The 26,778-nt window shown below is 40.9% G+C and overlaps 1 protein-coding gene across 8 annotated transcripts in view; it reads left to right on the forward strand.

The window, feature by feature from the left end:
* MTHFD1L (methylenetetrahydrofolate dehydrogenase (NADP+ dependent) 1 like) overlaps positions 1 to 26,778 on the forward strand; it is a 205,972-nt gene that overhangs the window by 28,833 nt on the left and 150,361 nt on the right. For all 8 annotated transcript variants that reach the window (XM_067011021.1, XM_067011020.1, XM_067011018.1 and 5 more), the window contains exons 8-11: positions 622 to 733; positions 7,129 to 7,217; positions 8,997 to 9,091; positions 12,263 to 12,436. In XM_067011021.1, coding sequence (XP_066867122.1) covers positions 622 to 733; positions 7,129 to 7,217; positions 8,997 to 9,091; positions 12,263 to 12,436 — 470 coding nt within the window. The remainder of the gene's footprint in view (positions 1 to 621; positions 734 to 7,128; positions 7,218 to 8,996; positions 9,092 to 12,262; positions 12,437 to 26,778) is intronic.

Below are 26,778 nucleotides of genomic sequence, written 5' to 3' on the forward strand. Positions count from 1 at the left end.
CAGCACGCTCTCCCCCCTGAGTCAGGATGCTGTCCACCCCATTCGGCTTGCAGTCTCCTCCTCGCGTCAGTGCAGTTTCCTTGGCCCCATCCTTTTTCTTGATATTGCAGTTCGTGTTGAAAACATGTAAATGATAAGACGACACGTAGTATATATGCTGAAGTGACTGCCCTCAAGAAATTTTTTTTTTTCAATAAGAGCGAACACTTTCTTTTCTTTGTTGCTGTACATATCACAATGCTGGAATTGTCCTTCTCTGTCTCTCTCTTTTTCGTGGCCATGCCATGCGGCATGTGGGATCTCGGGTCCCCACATGCCACATCCCAGGGATCAAACCCGAGCCCCCTGCAGTGGAAGCAGAGTTTTAACCACTGGACTGCCAGGGAAGTCGCCCTGAAGAAATTTTTAAAGCTTCCCTTTTTTTCTAGGATATGGTGATCACGTTTGGTTTGTACTAATATGAGCTACATTAGTAAATTGGTAAAGTGACTCTGTCAGTGCATCCGTGTGGAACTGAACTCTGAAGATTATTGTCTGTTACGCTGAAGGCATTTGGCGTTGATCGTCACGTCTTTATGCTACAGTTGAAAATGCGTGTGGTGTTTTTCTTTTTCTTTCTAGCTTCATGAGGCTGACATTGTGATCTTGGGCTCACCCAAGCCGGAAGAGATTCCCCTTTCTTGGATTCAACCAGGAACTACTGTTCTCAACTGTTCCCATGACTTTCTGTCAGGTAAATGTCTTCAGACTGGTGCCAGGCCACTGATCAAAATAGCTAAGGTTGCTATGAGAAAAGTTAATCTTCTTCAGAAGAGTATGTTCCTGAAATGATGTTTGCTGTCAACATACATACATAGGTAATGTGCCTGCCTTTTGGGTTACTTGATATTGGAACCATATTGTCGGGCAAAGAGCAGCCAAGATGCCAGCTGCACTAAGGGCCTCTCCTCCTCCTCGTCTGTTCTTCCCCCTTCATCAGCGTGTCCCCTGCTGGCCTCCAGCATCAAGCAGTCAAGTCGGTTGTGACCTAAACTAGGAAATTTTTACATGTGTGAGGTAAACTAGAAACAGTGGTTTTCACAGTCTTTCAAAAAAACAGCTGAATCCTTTCTCCTAGAGCAGTCTTAGATGAACCTCAACACGTAAAAGCAGATGAAAACACAGCTACCAGAGGGATGGAGTGGAGACTAAGCTGCCCTGAGTTTGTCATTTCCCTTTGCAGTGACCCCCTCAAGCACTCCCTTGGAGCCACAAAGTCACTTCAAAACACTGTGAAAGTCACCCTTAGAAACAGAAGAGGTCTTAGGATGAGTGCTGATATCTGATGGTATTTGCCAAGGGACCCAGGAATGTCCTGGACCGCATCAGGTCACCCTCAGGGTAGTTGAAGCTGTGTCAGCCCCAGGGCACTCAGCCCAGGGGCCAGTAGGGACACCCTTTTCTCATTCACAGAAAGACTCTCAGGCTAAGAGAGCTTTAGCACACCCAGCCCACCCTCTCAAGACCCTGAGTGACATGTGTATGCAAGAGACAGTTGCAGAGGGAGACAGAGAACCCTCTTTGTTACCTGTGGCCTCCAAATTTCAACATGTGGTAGGGGAGGCTGTACTGAACTGTCCAGGAGGATGGCGTTTTTTGCCACAGAGCTGGTCCGAACTTGGGCCAAAAGGAGTAGAGGTCTCCACCGGTACCACACTGGAGTTCTAGACCTTGAAACTTAGGCAGCCCCGGCACACAGAGTGAAATAGAGAATAGTATCAAGGAGAAAATAAATGTAACTTCTGATCCAGTCACCTTGAGATAACCGTTTTACATTTTTCCATTAAAAAAGCACTAAACTTAATTTTATTGAAATACAGTGGAAAGAAAAGAAAGTAATATGCTAAAAGCTCTACTGAAATTCATTTAACTTTTTCTTCAAAAAGAGAAATAATGCACCTTCCTCTCTGGGAAATGTAGCTCCTCCCAGAATCTACCAATCAGATTAAAAACCCCTTGGAGCTGAAGGGCTAGGGGGTTGTTTGGGGTGCTTTGAAAGGAAGATGCTCAGGAATTTCCCAAAATGCTCATGTACTCAGTTCACAGATGAGCACACACATGAATAAAGCAATTTGAGGTGCAGTATAATACGAATGTGGGATTAATGGCTCTTTTTAACAAATAGAAGACATGTACTAAATTACTTCTTTGAAATATATGTAATTTCTGGGTATAACTTCTTTTTTTTTTTCCTGAAAAAAACAATGCCTAACCCATTAATAGTGGACATGCACTGTAGATTTGCTCAGAATCCTAGTTGGACTAGGATAGTCAGTTATGACTTTATTACTATTTTTTTTTAATGAATGTTTCCTTGCTACAATGTTTACTTGCTGTTTTTTATTAGAGTTTATATGTTTAGGACGATTTTGGTACAATCCTGGCCGGAGATAGGAGAGTCGGCTTCAGTGTTCTTTGGGAATCCCCATGAGCCATATGTTTTATTGGTGAAACGGTGCCCCATTTCTAATAAGTTTCTTTTTAGGACTTTTATTTTTTAAAGACATTTTAAAAACATTAGATTTAGATGTAACAGTTCTCTTGAGGGGAAAAAAAATAAGACCAAGCACTAAGTTTTAACAATTCTGTATGGAGACTGATTGCAGTTAGTTTATTTTCAATTTATCTGGTCCAGTAGTAGTGGTTTTATTGATTTTTGAATGCCCAGTGCCCAGAACAGTGCCGGACACGTAGGAAGGGGTCAGTAAATACTGAGTGAATAAACATGGACTCAGAATTGTGCTCTAATTGTTTGCACTTTTTTTTTTTTTGCTCAGTACACGGGCCTCTCACTGTCGTGGCCTCTCCCGTTGCGGAGCACAGGCTCAGCGGCCATGGCTCACGGGCCCAGCTGCTCTGCGACATGTGGGATCTTCCCGGACCGGGGCACGAACCCGCGTCCCCTGCATCGGCAGGCGGATTCTCAACCACTGTGCCACCAGGGAAGCCCCGATTGCACTTTTAAAGTTAGTTGCAGATATAGAGACATTTCCTTGAACTTGTATCCCACTTAAAAACAGGGCTGACGGCACAAAGGCAAAGATGAAAAATGCTACACTGATTAAATGGATGAACGTTTTCCAGTTGGCACTATTTATAATAGCATTACATTTCTCAATTGTCAAAAGTTTTTTTGTTTTGTTTTCGCTGCGTTGGGTCTTCATTGCTGAGCGCGGGCTTTCTCTAGTTGCGGCGAGCAGGGGCTACTCTTCGTTGAGGTGCACGGGCTTCTCATTGTGGTGTCTTCTCGTTGTGGAGCACAGGCTCTGGGCACGTGGGCTTAAGTAGTTGCAGCATGTGGGCTCAGTAGTTGCGGCACTCGGGCTCTGGGGCACAGGCTCAGTAGTTGTGGCACATGGGCTTAGTTGCTCCACGGCATGTGGGATCTTCCCGGACCAGGGCTCGAGCCCATGACCCCCGCATTGGCAGGTGGATTCTCAACCACTGTGCCACCAGGGAAGTCCAAAACTTTTAATTTTAGCAGCTTTAATTAGTATGAAAATTTAATCTATGAGTAAATTGGAGAAAGGCCTTTTCCCTCTCTTTTATATATAATTTTCCACTTTAAACAAATGAAGACCTTTTTCAAGCATTAATAAAAGGAAAGTTGCTTTTATTTAAACTTCAGAGAAAAAGAATTTTTAATACACGTATGATTAGGTGAAGGCAGGGCTTTATAATGAAATTTTCATAGTCATCTTAACGGTACTGGGTTCCCCTTCCCCCCACCTTGTAAACATAGATAGAATATGGTGATTTATGATGAGGTAATTCTATAGAGGCATTTTATTGAATACCTAATCCCCAGAGAGATTTTCTTGATGGCTGGTATCCCAGAAGCAGTGCTCGGAAAACAGTTACACCTAACTTGTTGGATGTGTTCACTCTTCTATGGCATGAGCTTAATGTTTAGATTGAAAACAGGGACATAGCAGTGTTCAGTTTTCTAGCTATAAGAATAATTTTATTTTTTAAAAAATTATTTCAAATGAAGGAAGTGGGCTGTGATTTTGTAATGCTCTGCTTGCTAAAGGTCAGAATTCATCCTAAGCAAAACCACTGTGCACTCTAATATTCAAACTTATTTTCTGATGTACCAAATGGGACAAAGGAGAAACTGATCTTAATACTTGGGCAACTTTATGGGTCAGAGTAGCTCACAGCATCATTTTAAGCAAACATAAGTCAGCAGGGAGCCCTGGGCTGCATCCCAGGACTCATGCTAATCAAAGTTGCTAAAATTTCCCAGGGTGGCCTCAACACAGCTCCTGTCAGAAAAGGATTGTTCTGATTTCCAGGGAAAGTCTTATAACACTTTAGCCTTAAATTTTCCAATGTGGCAAGTTTGGTTATTATAAGAAAAATTATAAATGAAAGGCCATCTTTTAAAGTGATTCACTGACTTGTCCCTGGAGGAAGGAACTCTGAGTTAATGGGGAGTGGTTAGTGGGAAGTGAAAAGACCCATTTGGTTTGGGACGGGAGCCCTGTTGGACTCACAGACTGCGTGTGGACACCCCTCCGGGTGGGGCCCTGCCTCTACATAGGCAAGGGGGTGACGTAATGATTTCCTTTTTCAACTCTCCTTCGCCAAGAAATTTATTAAGAATGTATTCCTGATTCACTGCGTTACTATCTTAATTGCTTCAATTTCTCCAGATTCAGAACTTTCAATCCATTTTAAGATTGCATTGATTCCTGCTACAAAAATGATACAGTGGTTATGATTGAAAATTTTTGAAGTATACAGTAGAAAAGAAGTAACTAACTTCTGACCCTGTCAACTTGAGATAACCGTCTTAGGTTCTTTCCTATGAAAAAATTACACTCAATTTTATTGGGTGGAATATAGTAGAAGGAAAAGAAAATAACATACTAAAAGCATTGCTGGAATTCAGATAACTCTTCTTCAAAAAGAGAAATATTGGTCCCTACAAGATTCTCCTAAAGTTTGAAATATGAGTGTATGTGTCTTTTGTGTTGTGTTTTAAAGTCTTCATTTGTTTTAGCCATGTTCTATTTTATGCATGACAGTGGCTAAGAGTATGGGAGAAATTATTCACTGTGTAATTCTGTAGGTGAATTAGTCTTCATTCACATGGGTATTTGTGATTTATTCCTGTAACATGCATTTATAAGTTGAGATCACATCCTAGAATGTAGCTTTTTCTTATGTCTCCATCATTTAAAGATAGAGGTAGGAAAGAGGGAAGCATATTTCTTTTCCTTAGTGGCTGGATAAGACCTTTAGATCAGATCTCAAGTGGTTCAAACAAAAGAAAACAATTCTCTCTCATTCTGTAGACTCTTGGCTTTTGCCTGAATATGATTTATAAAACTGAAGTGTTGCTAATCTTTAAACAACACCTGAGGGATATGATTTTCCAACACCCTTAATACATTTGACAATAGAACATTACAAAACACTTACTTTTGTTTCATGCTCTTTCTTGCAAAGAACTTCCAGGAGAATGGATAAATTAAAAGTAGACTTCCCTAGTGGCACAGTGGTTAAGAATCCACCTGCCAATGCAGGGGACACGGGTTCGACACCTGGTCCAGGAAGATCCCACATGCCGTGGAGCGCCTAAGCCTGTCCGCCACAGCTACTGAAGTCCGCGTGCCTAGAGCCTGTGCTCCGCAACAAGAGAAGCCACCATAATGAGAAGCTCTCGCACCACAAGGAAGAGTAGCCCCCACTCGCCGCAACTAGAGAAAGGCTGCGCGCAGCAACAGAGACCCAACGCAGCCAATAAATAAATAAATTTTTTTTTTTTTTTAAAAAGTGGAGTGGTCCAATATATACACTACCAAATGTAAAATAGATAGCTAGTAGGAAGCAGCCACATAGCACAGGGCGATCAGCTTGGTGCTTTGTGACCACCTAGAGGAGTGGGATAGGGAGGGTCGGAGGGAGACACAGGAGGGAGGAGATATGGGAACATAGGTATATGTATAGCTGATTCACTATGTTATACAGCAGAAATTAACACACCATTGTAAAGCAATTATACTCCAATAAAGATGGTAAAAAAAATTAAATAAATAGATAAATAAATAAATAAAGAGTAGAGTGGTCCAAAAAAGAAGAAAATAGTTTCTTACTTCAAAAAAGTTACTATTGGGGCTTCCCTGGTGGCGCAGTGGTTGAGAATTCGCCTGCCGATGCAGGAGACACGGGTTCGTGCCCTGGTCCGGGAAGATCCCACATGCCGCGGAGCAACTAAGCCCGTGAGCCATGGCCGCTAGGCCTGCGCGTCCGGAGCCTGTGCTCCGCAACGGGAGAGGCCACAACAGTGAGAGGCCCGCATACCGCAAAAAAAAAAAAAAAGTTACTATTAGCAATGTTTCTCTTCTCTAAGAGAGGATGTAGACTAAAGCATTTTACATGTGTTTACTTTTCATAAACTTCCTAAGTGCCAACCACAGTAGAATTCTTATAAAATGCATCTCTGTTTTGAAATCCAGGTAATCCTCAAAATTAATGCCCTAAAATATAATTTTTCAGTTTTGATGGAAAATTGGCTCTGTCACTTTTATGACAGGGATTTAAAAAAATTATCCAAGAAAGCCTGATCGTTCACAGAACATTTTAACTGGATTTGTCCTATAGGTGTTTTAGTCCTCCTTTTTATATAGGGTTGGCCAAAAAGTTCGTTTGGGTTTTTCCATAAGGTGTTATGGAAAAACCCAAACGAACTTTTTGGCCAACCTAGTACTTTGTATTCTTACATGAAATTGCTTTGATTTTTAAAATTTATTGTTTAAACATGCATACAATATGACAAGCACTTTACATTACCATATCACATTCAGTTCTCACAAAACTCTGCAAGGTTGAACAACATTAATTAACAGGCCCAGAGTCGCAATTGTTAGTAAGAGGTAGAGGCAAGATTTTAAACCAGTCAGACTCTAAATATGTGGCCCAATTGAGAGCCCCAGGGCTGTGCCAGGGCCTACCTGGTAACCTATCTGTAGCTGTACCATGACATCCTAACTTTCTTAGTTGAAAACGAGAACATCATTCAACGTCCTGGCATTTTACAAGGAACAATATGCTGAAAGTTTTGTTTTTTTTTCTTTCCAGGGAAGCTTGGACGCAGTTCTCCCGGTGTCCACGGTACTGGTCCCATCGCAGAAGATGTGAGTCTCCTTGCTGCTGCTCTGCGGATTCAGGTTTGTCTGACGCAGCTATTTGAGAATTTTTGAGTTTGGAGCTTCAGTGAATAGCTGCTAACAGTTGCAAGTGTTTTCTGTTTAGCAGACACAGTGTCAAACACTTTACAAACATGATGTCATTTAATTCTCACAACAATCCTGTGAGATAGTGTTATTCCCATTTGATAGATGAGAAAATGGAGACTGGGAAAATTTGAGTTACTTGCCTTTGATCACATGACAAGCATGGGGCAGGGACCCACATCAGGGTCCTTTATTAAATAGTTATCTGTTGGTGTGTAATAAATTACCCCCCAGATTTAGCCATTTAAAGCAACAAACATTTATTATCTCACAGTTTCTGTGGGTCACATTTGGAGCTGCATAGCTGCATGGTTCTGGCTTGGAGTCTCATGAGGTTGAAATCAAGATGGCAGGGGCTGTAGTCATCTGAAGGGCTTGACTGGGGCCAGAGGAGTCAAGATGGCGCTCTCACATGGCTGTTGGCATGTGGTATTTAAATCCTCTTTGGCTATAGGCAGGGTGCCTTTGTTCCTCATCACCTGGATTTTTCCATGGGGCTGCTCACGATGTGGCAGCTGACTTCCCCCAGAATGAGGGATCAAAGGAGAGAGCAAGGAGGAAACTGCAGTAGGTTTTATGACCCAGTCTCCAAAGTCACATGCCACCACTTGCTCTTTTCTTCTTTGCTAGAACTGAGCCACCAGTCTAGTTCACAAACCAGGGAAAGGGAATTGGGCTCACCTCTTGAAGACAGGAGTGTTAAAGAGTTGGTGGACATCTTTTCAAACCACTGCTATCTGTGTGACCTAAAGCCCAAGATCTCCGGCTCCCCACTCCTGTGCGCTAGGCTGGTGCTGAAGCCTGCAGTGAGGGTGCCGGCCAGCAGAGGCGTTAAGTAGCAGTAGAGAAACCTGAGCCTCTAGTTAAACAGAAGCAGGTTTTAGTTCATTTCTTTCTTAATACATGCAATACACAATCAAAAATTTTACTTAAAAATGGGACGTAGTGCATTTCTTTTTTGTTTGTTTGTTTTGTTTTTGGTGGTATGTGGGCCTCTCACTGCCGTGGCCTCTCCCGTTGCGGAGCACAGGCTCCGGACGCGCAGGCTCAGCGGCCACGGCTCACGGGCCCAGCCGCTCCGCGGCATGTGGGATCCTCCCGGACCGGGGCACGAACCCGTGTCCCCTGCATCGGCAGGCAGACTCTCAACCACTGCACCACCAGGGAAGCCCCGTAGTGCATTTCTGTAAGGCATCTGTGTTACATTGCAACTAAAGGCAAATATTATTTCTATATATATGTGTGTGTGTATGGGTATATGTGTATATATATATATATATATATATATATATATGTATCACTGATAATTCAGATTGCTTGTTCTATTATATCAACTGTGGAAGGATTATGCTTGCAATGGTGCAGAGTTTTGGTGAAACTGGGCATCCCAGCCAGCCAGTCATGCATTCTCATGTTTCCCTCAGTTTTCTTCTCTGAGGTGACGCTACAATTTTAATCCATGTGCTTGATGCGTTTAGTGAATACAAACTTTTTTAATAGTACTTGTATCTCACATTTTCTTTTTTAAGAAAAATCTGCACATTTAACTACATGTGAATAAAATTAGTCCTGATGTTCACTTGGATTACTGTGCAACTTTTACTCCTTTTCATGACAATATCCCTGAACGATATTTGATATTTTCATAGTTTAGATGTGTAACCTGTCAGCTTTTACTTTTTTAACATGCTTTCCTTCCTCTCCCTATTGAAGAACATGGTTAGTATCAGAAGATGGTTCCATGAGCAGCAGTACAGGAGGTGGAGACTTCACTGCCTGAAACTTCAGCCTCTGTCCCCCGTACCAAGGTATTCAGGTGATTTGTTTATACTGACATCGATTCACCAAAGTGCCTTAGATATCCAGAGTTACCCATTGGATGGGGGCACAACTTGTGGTGTTATGGCTTTGATGGTAGATAATTTTCTCTAATCAAATTGCTGCACTATTTTTTCTTTCTTCTTTTTTTTTTGGGGGGGGGGGGCGCGCTGTGCGGCCCTTATTTCCCCAACCAGGGGTCGAATCATGCCCCTGGCATTGGGAGCGCGAAGTCTTAACCACTGGACCGCCAGGGAAGTCCTGCTCCACTATTGTTTCTGTCACTTAATTCCTCCAAAATTAAATGATAATGAACATGTTGACCATATTCTATCAGTTCTAAGATGTAGTTTTTTTTAATTTCTGAAATCAGGTGCACCTTATTGTCAATGATATACCCTGTATTCAGTGGCAGTGTTTTTTCTTAAAATAATGGTATCTTAGATTTGACAGAATACGGTAATGTAATATTTGGAATATGCTTTTCAGTGTTAGAAATGCCCAACACACACGTCAGCTTGGTCTTCAGGGCCTTGTAGGTTTCTACGCTGCGGGTAAATGACCAACCAAACCAAATGCCATTAGACGTGGGACCAGAGCTCTGCCTTCTTGAGAACGTGGTGGTATCTGCTCTCTGACGGGACACTCTGGGAGTGTCCAGATGGATATTTTCTTAAGTGTGGTATTCAATGAAGTGTAAGCTACATATTCCCTCTGTATAAATTTGGAAATACAAACTGCAGGACAGTCTCAGCATGTGATTTTGGAACAATTCGCTAGATAAGCTATCTGAGCCAGGCAAATGCATTTTCCAGCTTCCTAGTGAATCCCCGGTGGCCACCCCTCCTCCTGTGAATTGGCCCAATTCCCTTCCTACAGGGCGCCCATAAGTCCATCACTTAACCAGGTGATGCCGCCTGCCAGCATGGAATACACAGAATGTAGGAGATAACACCATCCGGAATTGACTCATTTTTCACTTGATAACCAGTTGCTTTTCAGAACTGACCTCTGTTTCCTTGGGCCACAGCCCAACACTAAGGTTCGATTATACCCACCAGGCTGGTGAAACCCTCCAAGCTATGTTTTCACACCTCAAATAGACTAAACGTCTTAGTCATCTTCTGTGTTCATTAATACGTAAATTCCAAGGAATGTTCTTTGTAATATCATCCCTGTAGCTGTGCAATCTGTTTCATAAAATAGTTTTTGAGGTTACTTATGTTGTTATAGAACCTTCATTTTTAAAAGTCAATGAGGAAATTCTTCTTACAGAGAGCTAAAAAAAACTTGAGAGGGACTCGGCCAAATTGTGTACAAATCCAAATAAAGTCCACGTGGGGGGAAAAGCCCCTAAATTGCTTAACCAAATTTGACTCCTACAGCCACTGGGGAAAGAAAGGCAGGCTGAGTAGTTTATTTATTTTTTATTTTTATTTTATTTTTTTTGCGGTACACGGGCCTCTCACCGCTGTGGCCTCTCCCTTTGCGGAGCACAGGCTCTGGACGCGCAGGCTCAGCGGCCATGGCTCACGGGCCCAGCTGCTCCGCGGCACGTGGGATCTTCCCGGACCGGGGCACGAACCCGTGTCCCCTGTATCGGCAGGCGGACTCTCAACCACTGCGCCACCAGGGAAGCCCTGAGTAGTTTATAAATCACTCAGAAAATTAAAATGATGTCACCATCACTCTTCAGCTAGTGAAGAGAAAACCGTGGAGGTTTTCCAAGAATAGTCTCTTCAATTTAGGAGATTGTGGGAGGAGAGAAACAGAAAAAAAGGTGTAGCCAGGAAGGCGAAATGAAGCGGGAGCACGGACAGTGAAGGCTGGGGTGCAGCTGGGGGCGGGGAGAATCAGAAAGGACAATGCAGGTGGACCTGGGGAAGGGGTTACCTAGCTGCAGGTACAGAGCTCCGCCCACATCTGGGCAGAGGCGCCCTTCCCCCTCTCCCGCTCTAGTGGGCATTGGAAATAGGTTTACTGTTACCTCTTGCACCAAAGTCAGGCTCTATGGGGTCATGGAGGAGAACATAGGGTAGTTTGAGGACTGAGGGATTGTCCGCAGTACCAACAGAAAAACATAGAGCAGGCGGCTGCCTACCAGTGGAGAGACCGCTGCGCCGCAAAATAGGGGCCCCAGGGCTTCCCTGGTGGCTCAGTGGTTGAGAGTCCGCCTGCCAATGGCAGGGGACACGGGTTCGTGCCCCGGTCCGGGAAGATCCCACATGCCATGGAGCGACTGGGCCCGTGAGCCATGGCCGCTGCGCCTGCGCGTCCGGAGCCTGTGCTCCGCAACGGGAGAGGCCACAACAGTGCGAGGCCCGCGTACCGCAAAAAAAAAAAAAGGGGGGGGGGGGCCCAGGGTGAATCGGGAAACTGCTGCATTGTCAGACATCAGCCGTCAAGACCAAGTCACAGACAGATGGATGGGCCAGACCCCCAATAAAAGAAGCGGCTGAGCTCAGGAGCCCCAAAAGACTCTGAGAAGTCTTGCTTTTCATAGCACTCCTGTTGAGACGGGCAGCAGCATTCACATCTTAACCAGTGAAATAGAATAGTTTAGTTGTTTGCCCAGCGACGCTCTGGAGTTCCTAAAATTTCCTGTGTCTGAAGTTGAGCCTCGGGCGCTAGCTCCATTTACCGACAGTTATGTAATTAATGAAATATTTTGAAATATGATTTTTGACTTGAGAGGGAAAATATGGACACACATAAAACAAAAGAGTATTTCCACATTTTTGAATTGCCAAGAGACACATGTGGCTAGCCCAGTAATAAAGCATTATGCAATAACCCCTCAATTCCTGGTTAAAGAAGTCAGCAGTGACCCATAAAAGACATTGTACTCTATCATGGAGTTATCTTTAGGGGAGGCCTTTGGAAACATTGTAATAATCCATCTCCTTTCCTATGGCAGAGGTGTATCCTGGCACCTGGGAAGAATTCTAGAATCTAGTTTTTAAGAGTTGCTTCTCTGTCTAAAGCAATGTACCATTTTCTTATGCACTTTAATTGTTAGCAGTTGTACTTCATCCTACTTGGGAAAAAGGACCACAAAGCCATTTGATCTAATTGTTGGCATGGTGTATGGCTGTTTTCTACTCTAGCAGCGACCACCTAAGCTGAGCAGACTTTCTTACCTCTTATGTTTCCCCACCCAGTGATATCGAGATTTCAAGAGCACAGACTCCAAAAGCTGTGGATATCCTTGCCAAGGAGATAGGGTTGCTTGCAGATGAAATTGAAATCTATGGCAAAAGCAAAGCCAAAGTACGTTTGTCCCTGCTAGAAAGGTTAAAGGATCAAGCAGATGGAAAATACGTCTTAGTTGCTGGGTAAGACTACTTTTAAAATCTCTTTTTACTAAGAAGACGTTTATAAAACTCTGTTCCCTGTTTATATCTGTCACCACACCCCTCAAATCCATCCTCTTCTCCAGCTTGACATTATTTTGTCCGTTTCACTTGGCAGTCTTTCATTTGACATGAGGTAAGTTTTTATTTTCAGTGTAAAACAAATGAGTCTCCTCCACAGAATATCAAGTGTAACGAGTTCCTAATCCAGGACTTTGCTTTTTGTTTCTCATATTTGTTTTGATCACCCTGGTTCTGCCTTGGATTTTTCATTTCGCTTTTCATGATAAAAATTAAAATAAGAATTGAAAGTAAAATAGTTTGAGCTGAATGGGTTGTTTTTCTACTTGGAAATAACATTGGAAAATGAACAGATCATTGTGTGAGACTTAGACTTTTCGATTAGTATCCTTAATATTTATGAATTTGCATTACAAAAACTCATCTCTTTCTTGCATTTCAGAATTAATACTGGGCCATTTACATTTGTGTTACTCCTTTTACAAAAGGCAAATGCACAGTTTTTGTGAAAAGGAGCATTTTCTTTATTTTGCCTCTTTTTAAAAAAAAAGAAATACATTCACCAGCTGAAAAACAATAGAAAACAAGGGATTTCAAATATTTATTTAATGTGACCCAAGGGAACATCAGGAGACCATATAAATTCCTTTGTTGTCTTGAAATGTCATTGCATTGGCTTACTAATGATACGTAGGCCAAGGCTTGGGGCACAAAACCCTATTTGTTAACAGGCAGAGACATTTTTGTAACTGGGCTTGACTCATAGTTAACTTGGTTTTTACATATCTAATTATTCATGTAAGTGCTTTATTTCTTTTTCTGGTTATAAAAGTCATGCATACCTGGAAAACTATTTGAAAAATACAGAAAGTAAAAACAAGAAAGTATAAAGGACTGTTCACATTTGAGACCATCTTGACACAGATGCAGTCTGTCATAAATGAGGTCATTGTACACATGCTGTTCTGTAAGCACCTTGATTATTAACAATATGTTGTATGCCAAGCTCCATGTGAGTCGGGAGGGAGCTATGTTATCATTTTGCATGACTACTTAACACGCTACTGCTCACATCCCAGCTTCTTCAACGTGCTGGGGGATGGGGCTTGCGGGGGGTGGTAAAAATGCCTGGGATGAGGGTGGGTTCCATTCTACACATCTTCCCAGCACCAGGAAACATAGCTTGTGGCTCAGCCACTGATAGTAAAGCATGTTTCTAATTCTTCTTCAAGTGTATTAAGGCAGAAAAAAGGTTTGAAGATATCATAGAGATGTCCCACAATTTATTGAACCAATTCTCTATTGACGGACTCTCAAATTGTTCCCCATCTTTGGCCATTATAAGCAGTGCTGAAATTAACAACCGTGGGCGTGCATATTTGTGCATTTATCCAATGATCTGCTTAGGAAAAATCCCTAGAGATGAATTCAATTTTTCATACCTACAAATAAAGATAAAACTATAAATAAAGCAAGATAGTGTCCATAATGTCACCTCTTTAATGGTGTAATTTCTTCATATCTCTTCCCCTTTTTCCTTTAGCCTTCCTCTACGCCCCCACCTCACCCCCCATCCCACCCCCCAGTTCCTCTTTCTCCATCTCCTTCTGTTACTGTTTTCTAAGAGGGATGGACAGCTAGAGTCATTCGGTGGCTGTGTTTTTAAGGAATTCATACCTTGCTGCAGCACCTCAGTTGCCTGTGGCTTAAACCTCTCTCAGACTCCCAGGTTCACCACCGCGGGATTCCCAGTCCTAATGGGATGCTCTCCAGCCTGGGACCCCAGCCCTGATGTCCCCATAACTGAGCTGTAGGAAACCTCTTTGAGGGGAGATTTGGCCTCACCTGAGGCACCCTCTGGGGGCAGGTCTGTGACAGGAGCTGGCTGGCGGCAGGGGGTGGGTACTCCCGGGTCCCAGAGCTTGGAGCAAACATCTAGTCAGTCAGTGTTGCTTTTCTGGAAGTGTGCTTCATGCAAGTTTGCTTACAGTGAATAAATTAACTCTGAGACATTAAGAACTTCAGAAGCAAATTTAGCATCTTATCCACAGATTTGCTTCCCTTCCAGGATTTAGGTGCTCTTGGTAGGTGGGTTTGCTGGTTTTCTCACCCTCTTTAAGGTAGGAAAACTCAGGAGGATGTGGTCTCAGTTTACGAAGGAAGAATCATACAGCCATTTTTCACATGGAATGGCTGTGATTTACTCTGTTTTGGGCTTGTCAGTATTGGAAATAAAAGCACAAATCTAGACATGGCCCTGCCCTTCACTGGGAACACAGAATTGATACTTCTAAAACAAAAGCTATGATGGTATTGTTGTCAGATTCCTAACCTGGCCTCCAGCCACATGCCAGAGAGTGACCGCCAGCCTGGCCACCTAGGATTGCCACCACGTGTTGGTCCATACCCAGTAGAACATCGTTCCGCTCTGTCTCTGCTGGCCTTTATGTGTGTAACTGAGCAGAAGCAGCCAGGCTGCCATGTTATACATAGAAGCCAAAATTAAACCTGAATTCTCAAGTACAGATTTAACCCCAGGACATCAACAGTTCTTTTTCTGAAATTGTGGTATAAATTCCCTTACATAACGAAGACCTATGAAGGAACAAAAATCAAATTGTGTTGCTTTCACCTGCATTGAAAAAGAAGCTGGGGCTTCCCTGGTGGCGCAGCAGTTAAGAATCTGCCTGCCAACACAAGGGACAAGGGTTCGAGCCCTGGTCTGGGAAGATCCCCAATGCTGCGGAGCAACTAAACCTGTGCACCACAACTACTGAGCCTGTGCTCTGAGCCCGTGAGCCACAGCTACGGAAGTCCATGTGCCTAGAACCCGTGCTCCACAACAAGAGAAGCCACTGCAGTGAGAAGCCCGCGCACTGCAAAAAAGAGTAGCCCCTGCTTGCTGCAACTAGAGAAAGCCTGCGTGCAGCAACGAAGACCCAATGCAGCCAAAAATAAATAAATAAAATAAATTTTTTTTAAAAAAGAAAAAAGCTGTGAGGGTAGGATTTTGAGATGTATGTATGCATCTGTCTCAGAGCTTGGAGGTGTTTAGAAAAGGCATATAACAGTGTATTCTATAAGAGAGGAATGAACTCCCCTCACCAACACAACAAGAGATATTTTTTTAAGTGTGTAAACTGCCTTTGTTATCTAATCTTTTGATAGCTGGATGTTTGAAATCACTTTAAAACAGCAAGACAATCATAATCTACAAGGAAAACTTCATTTGAAATAAAATCACCTTTAATTTGTCAGGTCAGTTATGGAAAAGTGACATTATCAAGCCCTTATACACATGATTGCAACTTCTTAAGAAATATAAATTACCTGTCCACATAATTCAAAAAGAGTCATGTACCACAATGTTTATTGCAGCACTGTTTACGATAATCATGACATGGAAGCAACTTAAGTGTCCATCGACAGATGAATGGATAAAGAAGATGTGGCACGTATATACAATGGAATATTACTCAGCCATAAAAAGAAACGAAATTGAGTTATTTGTAATGAGGTGGATGGACCTAGAGACTGTCATACAGAGTGAAGTAAGTCAGAAAGAGAAAAACAAATACTGTATGCTAACATATGTGGAATCTAAAAAAAAATGGTTCTGAAGAACCTAGGGGCAAGACAGGAGTAAAGACGCAGACATAGAGAATGGACTTGAGGACATGGGGAGGGAGAAGGGTAAGCTGGGAGGAAGTGAGAGAATGGCATGGACATATATACACTACCAAATGTAAAATAGATAGCTAGTGGGAAGCAGCACCATAGCACAGGGAGATCAGCTCCGTGCTTTGTGACCACCTAGAGGGGTGGGATCGAGAGGAAATATGGGGATATATGTATATGTATAGCTGATTCACTTTGTTATAAAGCAGAAACTTAACACACCATTGTAAAGCAATTATACTCCAATAAAGATGTTAAAAAAAAACTCAAAAAAAAAGCAGAACTAAAAAAAAAAAGATGTGGTACATATATACAATGGAATATTACTCAGCCATAAAAAAGAACGAAATAATGCTATTCACGGCAACATGGATGGACCTAGAGATTCTCATACTGAGTGAAGTAAGTCAGCTGGAGAAAGACAAAAATCATATGATATCGCTTATATGTGACATCTAAAAAAAAAAAATGGTACAGATGAACTTATTCGCAGAACAGAAATTGAGTCACAGATGTAGAAAACAAACTTGTGGTTACCAGGAGGGAAAGCGGTTGGGAGGGATAAGTTGGGAGATTGGGATTGACACATAGACACTACTATATAAAATATAGATAATTGATAAGGACCTGCTGTATAGCACAGGGAGCTCTTCTCAATACTCTGTAATGACCTTTATGGGAAAAGAATCTTAAAAAGAGTGGATACATGTATATGTATAACTGATTCACTTTGCTGTACAGCAGAAATTAACACAACATTGTAAATCAACTCTACTCCAATAAAAATTTTTTTAAACAATAAAAAAAATAGATGGCTAGTGGGAAGCAGCCTCATAGCACAGGGAGATCAGCTCGGTGCTTTGTGACCACCTAGAGGGGTGGGATAGGGAGGGTGGGGGGAGACCACGAGGGAGGGGATATGGGGATATATGTATACATATAGCTGATTCACTTTGTTATACAGCAGCAACTAACACACCATTGTAAAGCAATTATACTCCAATAAAGATGTTAGAAAAAATATATATATATAAATTACCCGTCCATTAAATGATTTTTTCCTTTTTTCTGAAAGGTTTTTTTTAAATCTGAAAATAATATTGACCCATTGAATAAAAATTTAGCATGAAAAAAGTAAAAAGGAGAAAACGAAATCTCTCATTACTCAGAAGTATTCAAAATTTTTATATTTCCTTCCAGGATTGTATCTCTGCATCTATCCTTTTTACACATTGAGATCATGCCATAAATACCATTTTGTTTCCTGCTTTTATCCCTGAATACTATAACATAAGTCTTCTCTCATGCTTTAGAAGAATTCAAATGCCCAAGTAATTTTTCAGTAAACCTAAATAACAAAGTATTATTGCACATTTGAATTCATGTATAAATGTGATTTTAATATATCAACAGTGGGATTAAAATATAAAGCCATGGGATTAAAAAAGCCTTCTACTATTAATACCACAAATGCAAAACAGATTAATTCATTTTAAAAAGCTATTCTTCAAACTTCAGAATTTCTTATTCCGTCAGAATCATCTGTATTTCATCAGCTACACTTCACATGGTATTTACACCTACACATCACTTTATTTGCTCTGCCTGACAAAATGAAAAGTATTGGGAATTGTTCAGGGAAATATGCCAAAAGAATCTTAGGGTCTCCTGAGTTTTACATATTTTCCTACTTACACTAATGAAAAGGAATTTGTTTGAGAACTTGACTCGGAGTGCAGCTGCAGGGCATTGAAAGTGTATGCAGAATGGGTCTCCATCCGCCCTTTACTGATTTCCATGCAGAAGTTTTTAGAATTTCTCTGAATCGCTTGGACCCAGCAGTTAAAAAAAGAAGCCCAAATTCAAAGTGTGAATAGACTGAATTTCACATTAAAGGAAAATATTCACATCACTATTTTTTTCTCTAGAGTGCCAAATACCTGATTTGATTTTATTTTTGTTTATTTTTTAATGTTACAAACCATTTTGGTCAGTGTAAAAATAACTTCTTTTGATTCTTCTAAGATTTCGATTTTCTGCCCTGTGCAACTATCTAAATATGTGTGAGTTTTTCTTCTACTTACATTAGATGCAGAGCAGAACAAAGGTATTTACAAGTGGCCAGGGAATTTGAACTATTTACCTCAGTCAAGTGTGATGGGAAACAACCAAATGGACCATGGTTATCCTTTTTTTAAAAAAAAATTAACATACTTTATTATTAATTTTTTTTAATGACTTAGGACAAGCTTTACTAATTGTGTTTTTTTTACATCTTTATTGGAGTATAATTGATTTACAATTGTGTGTTTGTTTCTGCTTTATAACAAAGTGAATCACCTACACATATACACATATCCCCATATCTCCTCCCTCTTGCATCTCCTTCCCACGCTCCCTATCCCATCCTCTAGGTGGTCACAAAACACCAAGCTGATCTCCCTGTGCTATGCGGCTGCTTCCCCCTAGCTATCTGTTTTACATTTGGTAGTGTATATATGTCCATGACACTCTCTCACTTTGTCCCAGTTTACCCTTTCCCCTCCCTGTGTCCTCAAGTCCATTCCCTACATCTACGTCTTTATTACTCTCCTGCCCCTTTTTTATTTTTTTATTTTCCATATGTATGTGTTACCATACGATATTTGTTTTTCTCTTTCTGACTTACTTCACTCTGTATGACAGACTCTAGGTCCATCCGTCTCACTACAGATAACTCAATTTCGTTTCTTTTTATGGCTGAGTAATATTCCATTATAGATATGTGCCACATCTTCTTTACCCATTCATCTGTCGATGGACACTTAGGTTGCTTCCATGTCTTGGCTATTGTAAATAGTGCTACAATGAACATTGTGGTACATGACTCTTTTTGAATTATGGTTTTCTCAGGGTATATGCCCAGTAGTGGGATTGCTGGGTCATATGGTAGTTCTATTTTTTGTTTTTTAAGGAACCTCCATACTGTTCTCCATAGTGGCTGTATCAATTTACATTCCCACCAACAGTGCAAGAGGGTTCCCTTTTCACCACACCCTCTCCAGCATTTATTGTTTGTAGATTTTTTGATGATGGCTATTCTGACTGGTGTGAGGTGATATCTCACTGTAGTTTTGATTTGCATTTCTCTAATGATTAATGATGTTGAACATCCTTTCATGTGTTTGTTGGCAATCTGATATCTTCTTTGGAGAAATGTCTGAGTCTTCTGCCCATTTTTGGATTGGGTTGTTTGTTTTTTTGATACTGAGCTGCATGAGCTGCTTGTAAATTTTGGAGATTAATCCTTTGTCAGTTGCTTCATTTGCAAATATTTTCTCCCATTCTGAGGGTTGTCTTTTTGTCCTGTTTATGGTTTCCTTTGCTATGCAAAAGATTTGAAGTTTCATTAGGTCCCATTTGTTTATTTTTGTTTTTATTTCCATTTCTCTAGGAGGTGGGTAAAAAAGGATCTTGCTGTGATTTATGTCATAGAATGTTCTGCCTATGTTTTCCTCTTAAGAATTTCATAGTGTCTGGCCTTGCATTTAGGTCTCGAATCCATTTTGAGTTTATTTTTGTGTATGATGTTAGGGAGTGTTCTAATTTCATTCTTTTACATGTAGCTGTCCAGTTTTCCCAGCACCACTTATTGAAGAGGCTGTCTTTTCTCCATTGTATATTCTGGCCTCCTTTATCAAAGATAAGGTGACCATATGTGTGTGGGTTTATCTCTGGGTTTTCTATCCTGTTCCATTGATCTATATTTCTGTTTTTGTGCCAGTACCATCCTGTCTTGATTACTGTAGCTTTGTAGTATTGTCTGAAGTCTGGGGGCCTGATTCCTCCAGCTCCGTTTTTCTTTTTCAAGATTGCTTTGGCAATTTCGGGTCTTTTGTGTTTCCATACAAATTGTGAAATTTTTTGTTCTAGTTCTGTGAAAAATGCCATTGGTAGTTTGATAGGGATTGCACTGAATCTGTAGATTGCTTTGGGTAGTATAGTCATTTTCACAATGTTGATTCTTCCAATAAAAGAATACGGTATATCTCTCCATCTGTATCATCTTCATTTTCTTTCATCAGTGTCTTATCGTTTTCTGCATATGGATCTTTTGTCTCCTTAGGTAGGTTTATTCCTAGGCATTTTATTTCTGTTGAAATGGTAAATGAAACTGTTTCCTTAATTTCTCTTTCAAACATTTCATCATTAGTGTATAGGTATACAGGAGATTTCTGTGCATTAATTTTGTATCCTGCTTCTTTACCAAATTCATTGGTTAGCTCTAGTAGTTTTCTGGTAGCATCTTTAGGATTCTCTATGTATAGTATCATGTCATCTGCAAACAGTGACAGCTTTAATTCTTCTTTTCTGATTTGGGTTCCTTTTATTTCTTTTTCTTCTCTAATTGGTGTGGCTAAAACTTCCAAAACTATGTTGAATAATAATGGTGGGAGTGGACAACCTTGTCTTGTTCCTGATCTTACAGGAAATGGTTTCAGTTTTTCACCATTGAGAACAATGTTGGCTGTGGGCTTGTCATATATGGCCTTTATCATGTTGAGGTAAGTTCCCTCTATGCCTATTTCTGGAGGGTTTTTATATAAATGGGTGTTGAATTTTGTCAACAGCTTTTTCTGCATCTATTGAGATGATCATAAGGTTTTTCTCCTTCAATTTGTTAATATGGCTTATCACACTGATTTGCATATTTTGAAGAATCCTTGCATTCCTGGCATAAACCCCACTTGATCATGATGTATGATCCTTTCAATGTGCTGTTGGATTCTGTTTGCTAGTATTCTGTTTAGGATTTTTGCATCTATGTTCATCAGTGATATTGGCCTGTAGTTTTCTTTCTTTGTGACATCTTTGTCTGGTTTTGGTATCAGGGTGATGGTGGCCTCGTAGAATGAATTCGGGAGTGTTCCTCCCTCTGCTATATTTTGGAAGAGTTTGAGAAGGATAGGTGTTAGCTCTTCTCTAAATGTTTGATAGAATTCGCCTGTGAAGCCATCTGGTCCTGGGCTTTTGTTTGTTGGAAGATTTTTAATCACAGTCTCAATTCAGTTTTTGTGATTGGTCTGTTTACATTTTCTATTTCTTCCTAGTTCAATCCTGGAAGGTTGTGCTTTGCTAAGAATTTGTCCATTTCTTCCAGGTTGTCCATTTTATTGGCATATAGTTGCTTGTAGTAATCTCTCATGATCCTTTGTATTTCTGCAATGTCAGTTGTTATTTCTCCTTTTTCATTTCTAATTCTGTTGATATGAGTCTTCTCCCTTTTTTTCTTGATGAGTCTGACTAATGGTTTATCAACTTTATTTATCTTCTCAAAGAACCAGCTTTTAGTTTTATTGATCGTTTGCTATTGTTTCCTTCATTTCTTTTTCATTTATTTCTGCTCTGATCTTTATGATTTCTTTCCTTCTGCTAACTTTGGGGTTTTTTTCTTCTTCTTTCTCTAATTGCTTTAGGTGTAAGGTTAGGTTGTTTATTTGAGATGTTTCTTGTTTCTCAAGGTAGGACTGTATTGCTGTAAACTGCCCTCTTAGAACTGCTTTTGCTGCATCCCATAGGTTTTGGGTCATCGTGTTTTCATTGTCATTTGTTTCTAGATATTCTTTTATTTCCTTTTTGATTTCTTCAGTGATCTCTTGGTTATTTAGTAGTGTACTGTTTAGCCTCCACGTGTTTCTATTTTTTACAGATTTTTTCCTGTAATTGGTATCTACTCTCATAGCATTGTGGTCAGAAAAGATATTTGATGTGATTTCAATTTTCTTAAATTTACCAAGGCTTGATTTGTGACCCAAGATATGATTTATCCTGGAGAATGTTCCATGAGCACTTGAGGAGAAAGTGTACTCTGTTGTTTTGGGATGGAATGTCCTATAAATATCAATTAAGTCCATCTTGTTTAATGTATCGTTTAAAGCTTGTGTTTCCTTATTTATTTTCATTTTGGATGATCTGTCCATTGGTCAAAGTGGGGTGTTAAAGTCCCCTACTATAATTGTGTTACTGTCGATTTCCCCTTTTATGGTTGTTAGCATTTGCCTTATGTATTGAGGTAGTCCTATGTTGGGTGCATTATTATTTACAATTGTTATATCTTCTTCTTGGATTGATCCCTTGATCATTTTATGTAGTGTCCTTCTTTGTCTGTTGTAAGTCTTTATTTTATAGTCTCTTTTGTCTGATAGGAGAATTGCTATTCCAGCTTGTTTGCATGGAAAATCTTTTTCCATCCCCTCACTTTCAGTCTGTATGTGTCCCTAGGTCTGAAGTGGGTCTCTTGTAGACAGCATATATATGCGTGTTGTTTTCGTATCCATTCAGCCAGTCTGTCTTTTGGTTGGAGCAGTTAATCCATTTACATTTAAGGTAGTTATCGATATGTACATTCCTATTACCATTTTCTTAATTGTTTTGGGTTTGTTTTTGTAGGTGTTTTCCTTCTCCTGTGTTTCCTTCCTAGAGAAGTTCCTTTAGCATTTGTTGTAAAGCTGGTTTAGTGGTGCTGAATTCTCTTAGCTTTTGCTTGTCTTTAAAGGTTTTAATTTCTCTGTCTAATCTGAATGAGATCCTTGCTGGGTAGAGTAATCTTGGTTGTAGGTTTTACCCTTTCAGCACTTTAAATATGTCCTGCCACTTCCTTCTGGCTTGCAGAGTTTCTCCTGAAAGATCAGCTGTTAACCCTTTGGGGATTCCCTTGTATATTGTTGTTTTGCCCTTGCTGCTTTTAATATTTTTTCCTTGTATTTAATATTTGATAATTTTATTAATATGTGTCTTGGCGTGTTTCTCTTTGGATTTATCCTGTATGGGACTCTCTGTGCTTCCTGGACTTGATTGACTATTTCCTTTCCCATATTAGGGAAGTTTTCAATTATAATATCTTCAAATATTTTCTCAGACCCTTTCTTGTTTTCTTCTTCTTCTGGGACCCCTATAATTCACATGTTGGTGCATTTAATGTTGTCCCAAAGGTCTCTGAGACTGTCCTCAATTCTTTTCATTCTTTTTTCTTTATTCTGCTCTGCATTAGTTATTTCCACTATTTTATCTTCCAGGTCACTTATCCATTCTTCTGCCTCAGTTATTCTGTTATTGATTTCTTCTAGAGAATTTTTAATTTCATTTATTGTGTTGTTCATCATTGTTTGTTTGCTCTTTAGTTCTTCTAGGTCCTTGTTAAACATTTCTTGTATTTTCTCCATTCTATTTCCAAGATTTTGGATCATCTTTTACTATCATTACTCTGAATTCTTTTTCAGGTAGACTGCCTATTTCCTCTTCATTTATTTGGTCTGGTGGGTTTTTGCCTTGCTCCTTCATCTGCTGTGCATTTCTCTGTCTTCTCATTTTGCTTAACTTACTGTGATTGGGGTCTGCTTTTCGCAGGCTGCAGGTTCGTAGTTCCTATTGTTTTTGGTGTCTGGCCCCAGTGGCTAAGGTTGGTTCACTGGGTTGTGTAGGCTGGTGCCTGTGTTCTGGTGGATGAGGCTGGATCTTGTCTTTCTGGTGGGCAGGACTGAATCCAGTTGTGTGTTTTGGGATGTCTGTGACCTTATTATGATTCTAGGCAGCCTCTCTGCTAATGGGTGGGGTTGTGTTCCTGTCTTGCCAGCTGTTTGGCATAGGGTGTCCAGCACTGTAGCTTGCTGGTCATTGAGTGGAGCTGGGTCTTAGCACTGAGATGGAGGTCTCTTTGAGCGCTTCCACCATTTGATACTACATGGAGCCAGGAGGTCTCTGGTGAACCAATGTCCTGAACTTGGCTCTCCCACCTCAGAGACCAGGCCTGACACCCGGCTGGAGCACCAAGACCCTGTCAGCCACACGGTTGCAAACTCCGGAAATCCACACTCCAGAGGCACTCCTTTCAACCTACTGCCTCTCCCCTTCCACGCAGGTCCTGGTTATCCATTTCTATTGTTAGTTTAAAAAGGTGTTAAAAGACCTTCCAAGCAAAGACTTTTGGAGTTCATGGTTCAACCCGTGGCTAATGGCAATAATACTGTCCAACAGGATTCTAGATTTTGAGAACGGATCAGTTTTATGACTTCTCTCTGCATAAGCAGTCTCTTTGAACTTTGAGTAAATGGTAAGCTTCTTTTAGTACGTGTCCAAATTGTCACAGACAATTCATTCGTTCAATTCATTTTTACTGTAGTTGACAGTGAAGAACATTTGTCTTAGAAAAGGTGTCATTTCTTTTTCTAATGGTTTTTGCTCATCTATGCCTGGACAGGTGGCAGAAGCGCAATGGAAATAGCCCTTCACCTCAGCAAGCTTGTAGTCATAATGCCCCCTGAAAAGTTAGATAATAAGCACGAAATGAGTCCTGTGGGAAGTTGGAGGGAGCAGGTAAATATCTTAGGAGAAAATGAGGAAGATAATGAGCAGAACCCACAGTTCCATTTCCATAAACTCCAAGCACTTACAGAAAAAGAAATTAGGTTAACATGGTGCTTATCTTTCCTCAGTCAACTTGAGAGTTTGGAATGTGAGCTAAGGATCGTGAGATGACAATTAAGCAAATTTTGATGCCAAATGTAGGAATGAGGTGAAATGAAATTTTTTTGGTAGCTCTCCTTTGATTGCTCCCCATAAATACTTCCTACTTTCTGATTTTCCTGAATTGTATCAGTTGGCAGAACGCGAAGCAGTCCTGTGTTTCTCATTAAGAGTTGGATGCTTAGCTGAAGTTTTTGGGAGGTCATGTCTGGGCGTGTCTGCTTTTGGCTCTCTGCAGCAGCATTGTGAGCATATCCTTAGGGATGAAAATGTAATCCTTCATGTGACACATTTAAGGAAAGCCTCTGTTCCTTTGCAAGAAGTAAATACCAGTACAGTACTTAATCCACCCTACATCTGACCTGCATTTTCTTTACGTAAGCCCGTGATGCCTGTGGCTCTTGGTTGGAAGTGTATGTCGCCGAGGAGCATTCCAGTGGGATCACTAGCTCCCTCCCAGTGGCCTCCTTGTTGCTAAATCCAGTGACCGCTTTTCACTGGACTGCATTTGAGTCTGCGGACGCCTCCATGGCTCCCTTCGGAGATTCCCCTGTCACACCTCTGCCTGCTGTCAGGGTTTCCCTGACTTAATACTGCTCCTCCTTAGTTTCCCTTTGCCGTCTTCTAACTATTCCCTAAGAGACAGTGTTCGTAACAATTCTGTCTTCATCCCTTTTGTCCTCTGTTCACTCCACTGACTGCTTGTCCCCATTCCCATGCTTCAAATTACTCATTATCGATAATGATTTCCATCCATAGAAATAACCTAGTGAAGTCAAATGACTTGCCTGGGTTTAATTTCCAGCTCTACTGCTCACTAATTGTGTGGCCTTGGGAAGAATACTTAAAATTCCTGTGCCTCAGTGTCCTCATTTATCAAATGAAGATTAACCCAACAAATATAAAGCACAGAACCTAGCGTATTAACTAGCCCACCCACCCTCACTTTTATCTGGGGAAAGCTTATTCATTGGTCAGGTCTCAGCTTAGATGTTACCTCCGCCAGGAAGCCTTCCCTGCTGTCCCAAGTCTACTTGGATCGTCCTCCTATGTGCTCTCATAATACAGTGTAATTGCCCTGTTTCCTCTGTCTCAGTGTCCCTCACATTCATTGTAACTGCCGATTTATCTCTCCACATCTCCCATCGGCCATAAGCTCTGTGAGCTCAGCAGTGGAGTCCAGTGTGGTCTTCACTGTCCCTGGGTCTGGTTACCTGGACACAGTGGTACTTAAGAAATATTTGCTGAAAGAGTGATTGATTGTATTGCTGTGGTGGACGGAGATAGTTGTATTACTTCTTTGCGGTCACATCGCTGGGTTTTATGGGTCAGAAAACTCTTTCATTGGTTTTGTTTTGGTTGAGTGTCCTAGACAATCTGGCTCACAGCATCTAACCCACAGAAGACTAAATTGTAAGGCAAAATAAGTTTTTAAACTTGTAACAGTGGTTAGAATATGCCAAGGAACAATTTCATGGGTCTTTACTTGGGAATGTAATATACGCCTGTCCCATTACTTAATTCTTTGATGTTGTGAGCCTCTGATGCTTGGCTTTGTAGGGTGTGTGCTCGACAGTGAACTCCCAGAGCAGAGTTAACCTCCTTAGTGTGCTTAGGAGCTGTGGACTTATTCCTTCCAAATACTGGAAGGGTTGTTGTATGGGAAGGGAGAGGCTGAGTGTGTCTGTAGGAAGCTACAGGAATGCAGATATCTCCTCTTTAGGACAAAGAACTTGTCTAACTGTAAAAGCTCTCAGGAGATAAATGGGCCACCCTGGAGCTAATGAGCCTCCAGCACAGCTTATGTTTAAACATGGCTGGACAAGCCCCGGACACTGATATCTAGAAGGAGATGGATGAATGGGGACATTAGAATCCCTTCTAAAATGAGAGTCTGGCCATGCTGCACCACCCATGGACCATTGACTTAGGCCTCGTGCCCACTTAAAGCCCTCAGTAAATGGCTCTGGAAGAATAAATGCCAAATTATCCATCAGCAAGAAAATGACATCAGCTTAATTATTTAAATCATTTTGATAACGATTTAATTATCATTGATTATTATTAAAAATGAATCATTATTTAATGATTAATAATGATTTAATGATTAATTAATAATTTAA

The sequence above is a fragment of the Kogia breviceps genome, chromosome 13 (assembly GCF_026419965.1).
Source record: "Kogia breviceps isolate mKogBre1 chromosome 13, mKogBre1 haplotype 1, whole genome shotgun sequence".
Lineage (NCBI taxonomy): Eukaryota > Metazoa > Chordata > Mammalia > Artiodactyla > Physeteridae > Kogia > Kogia breviceps.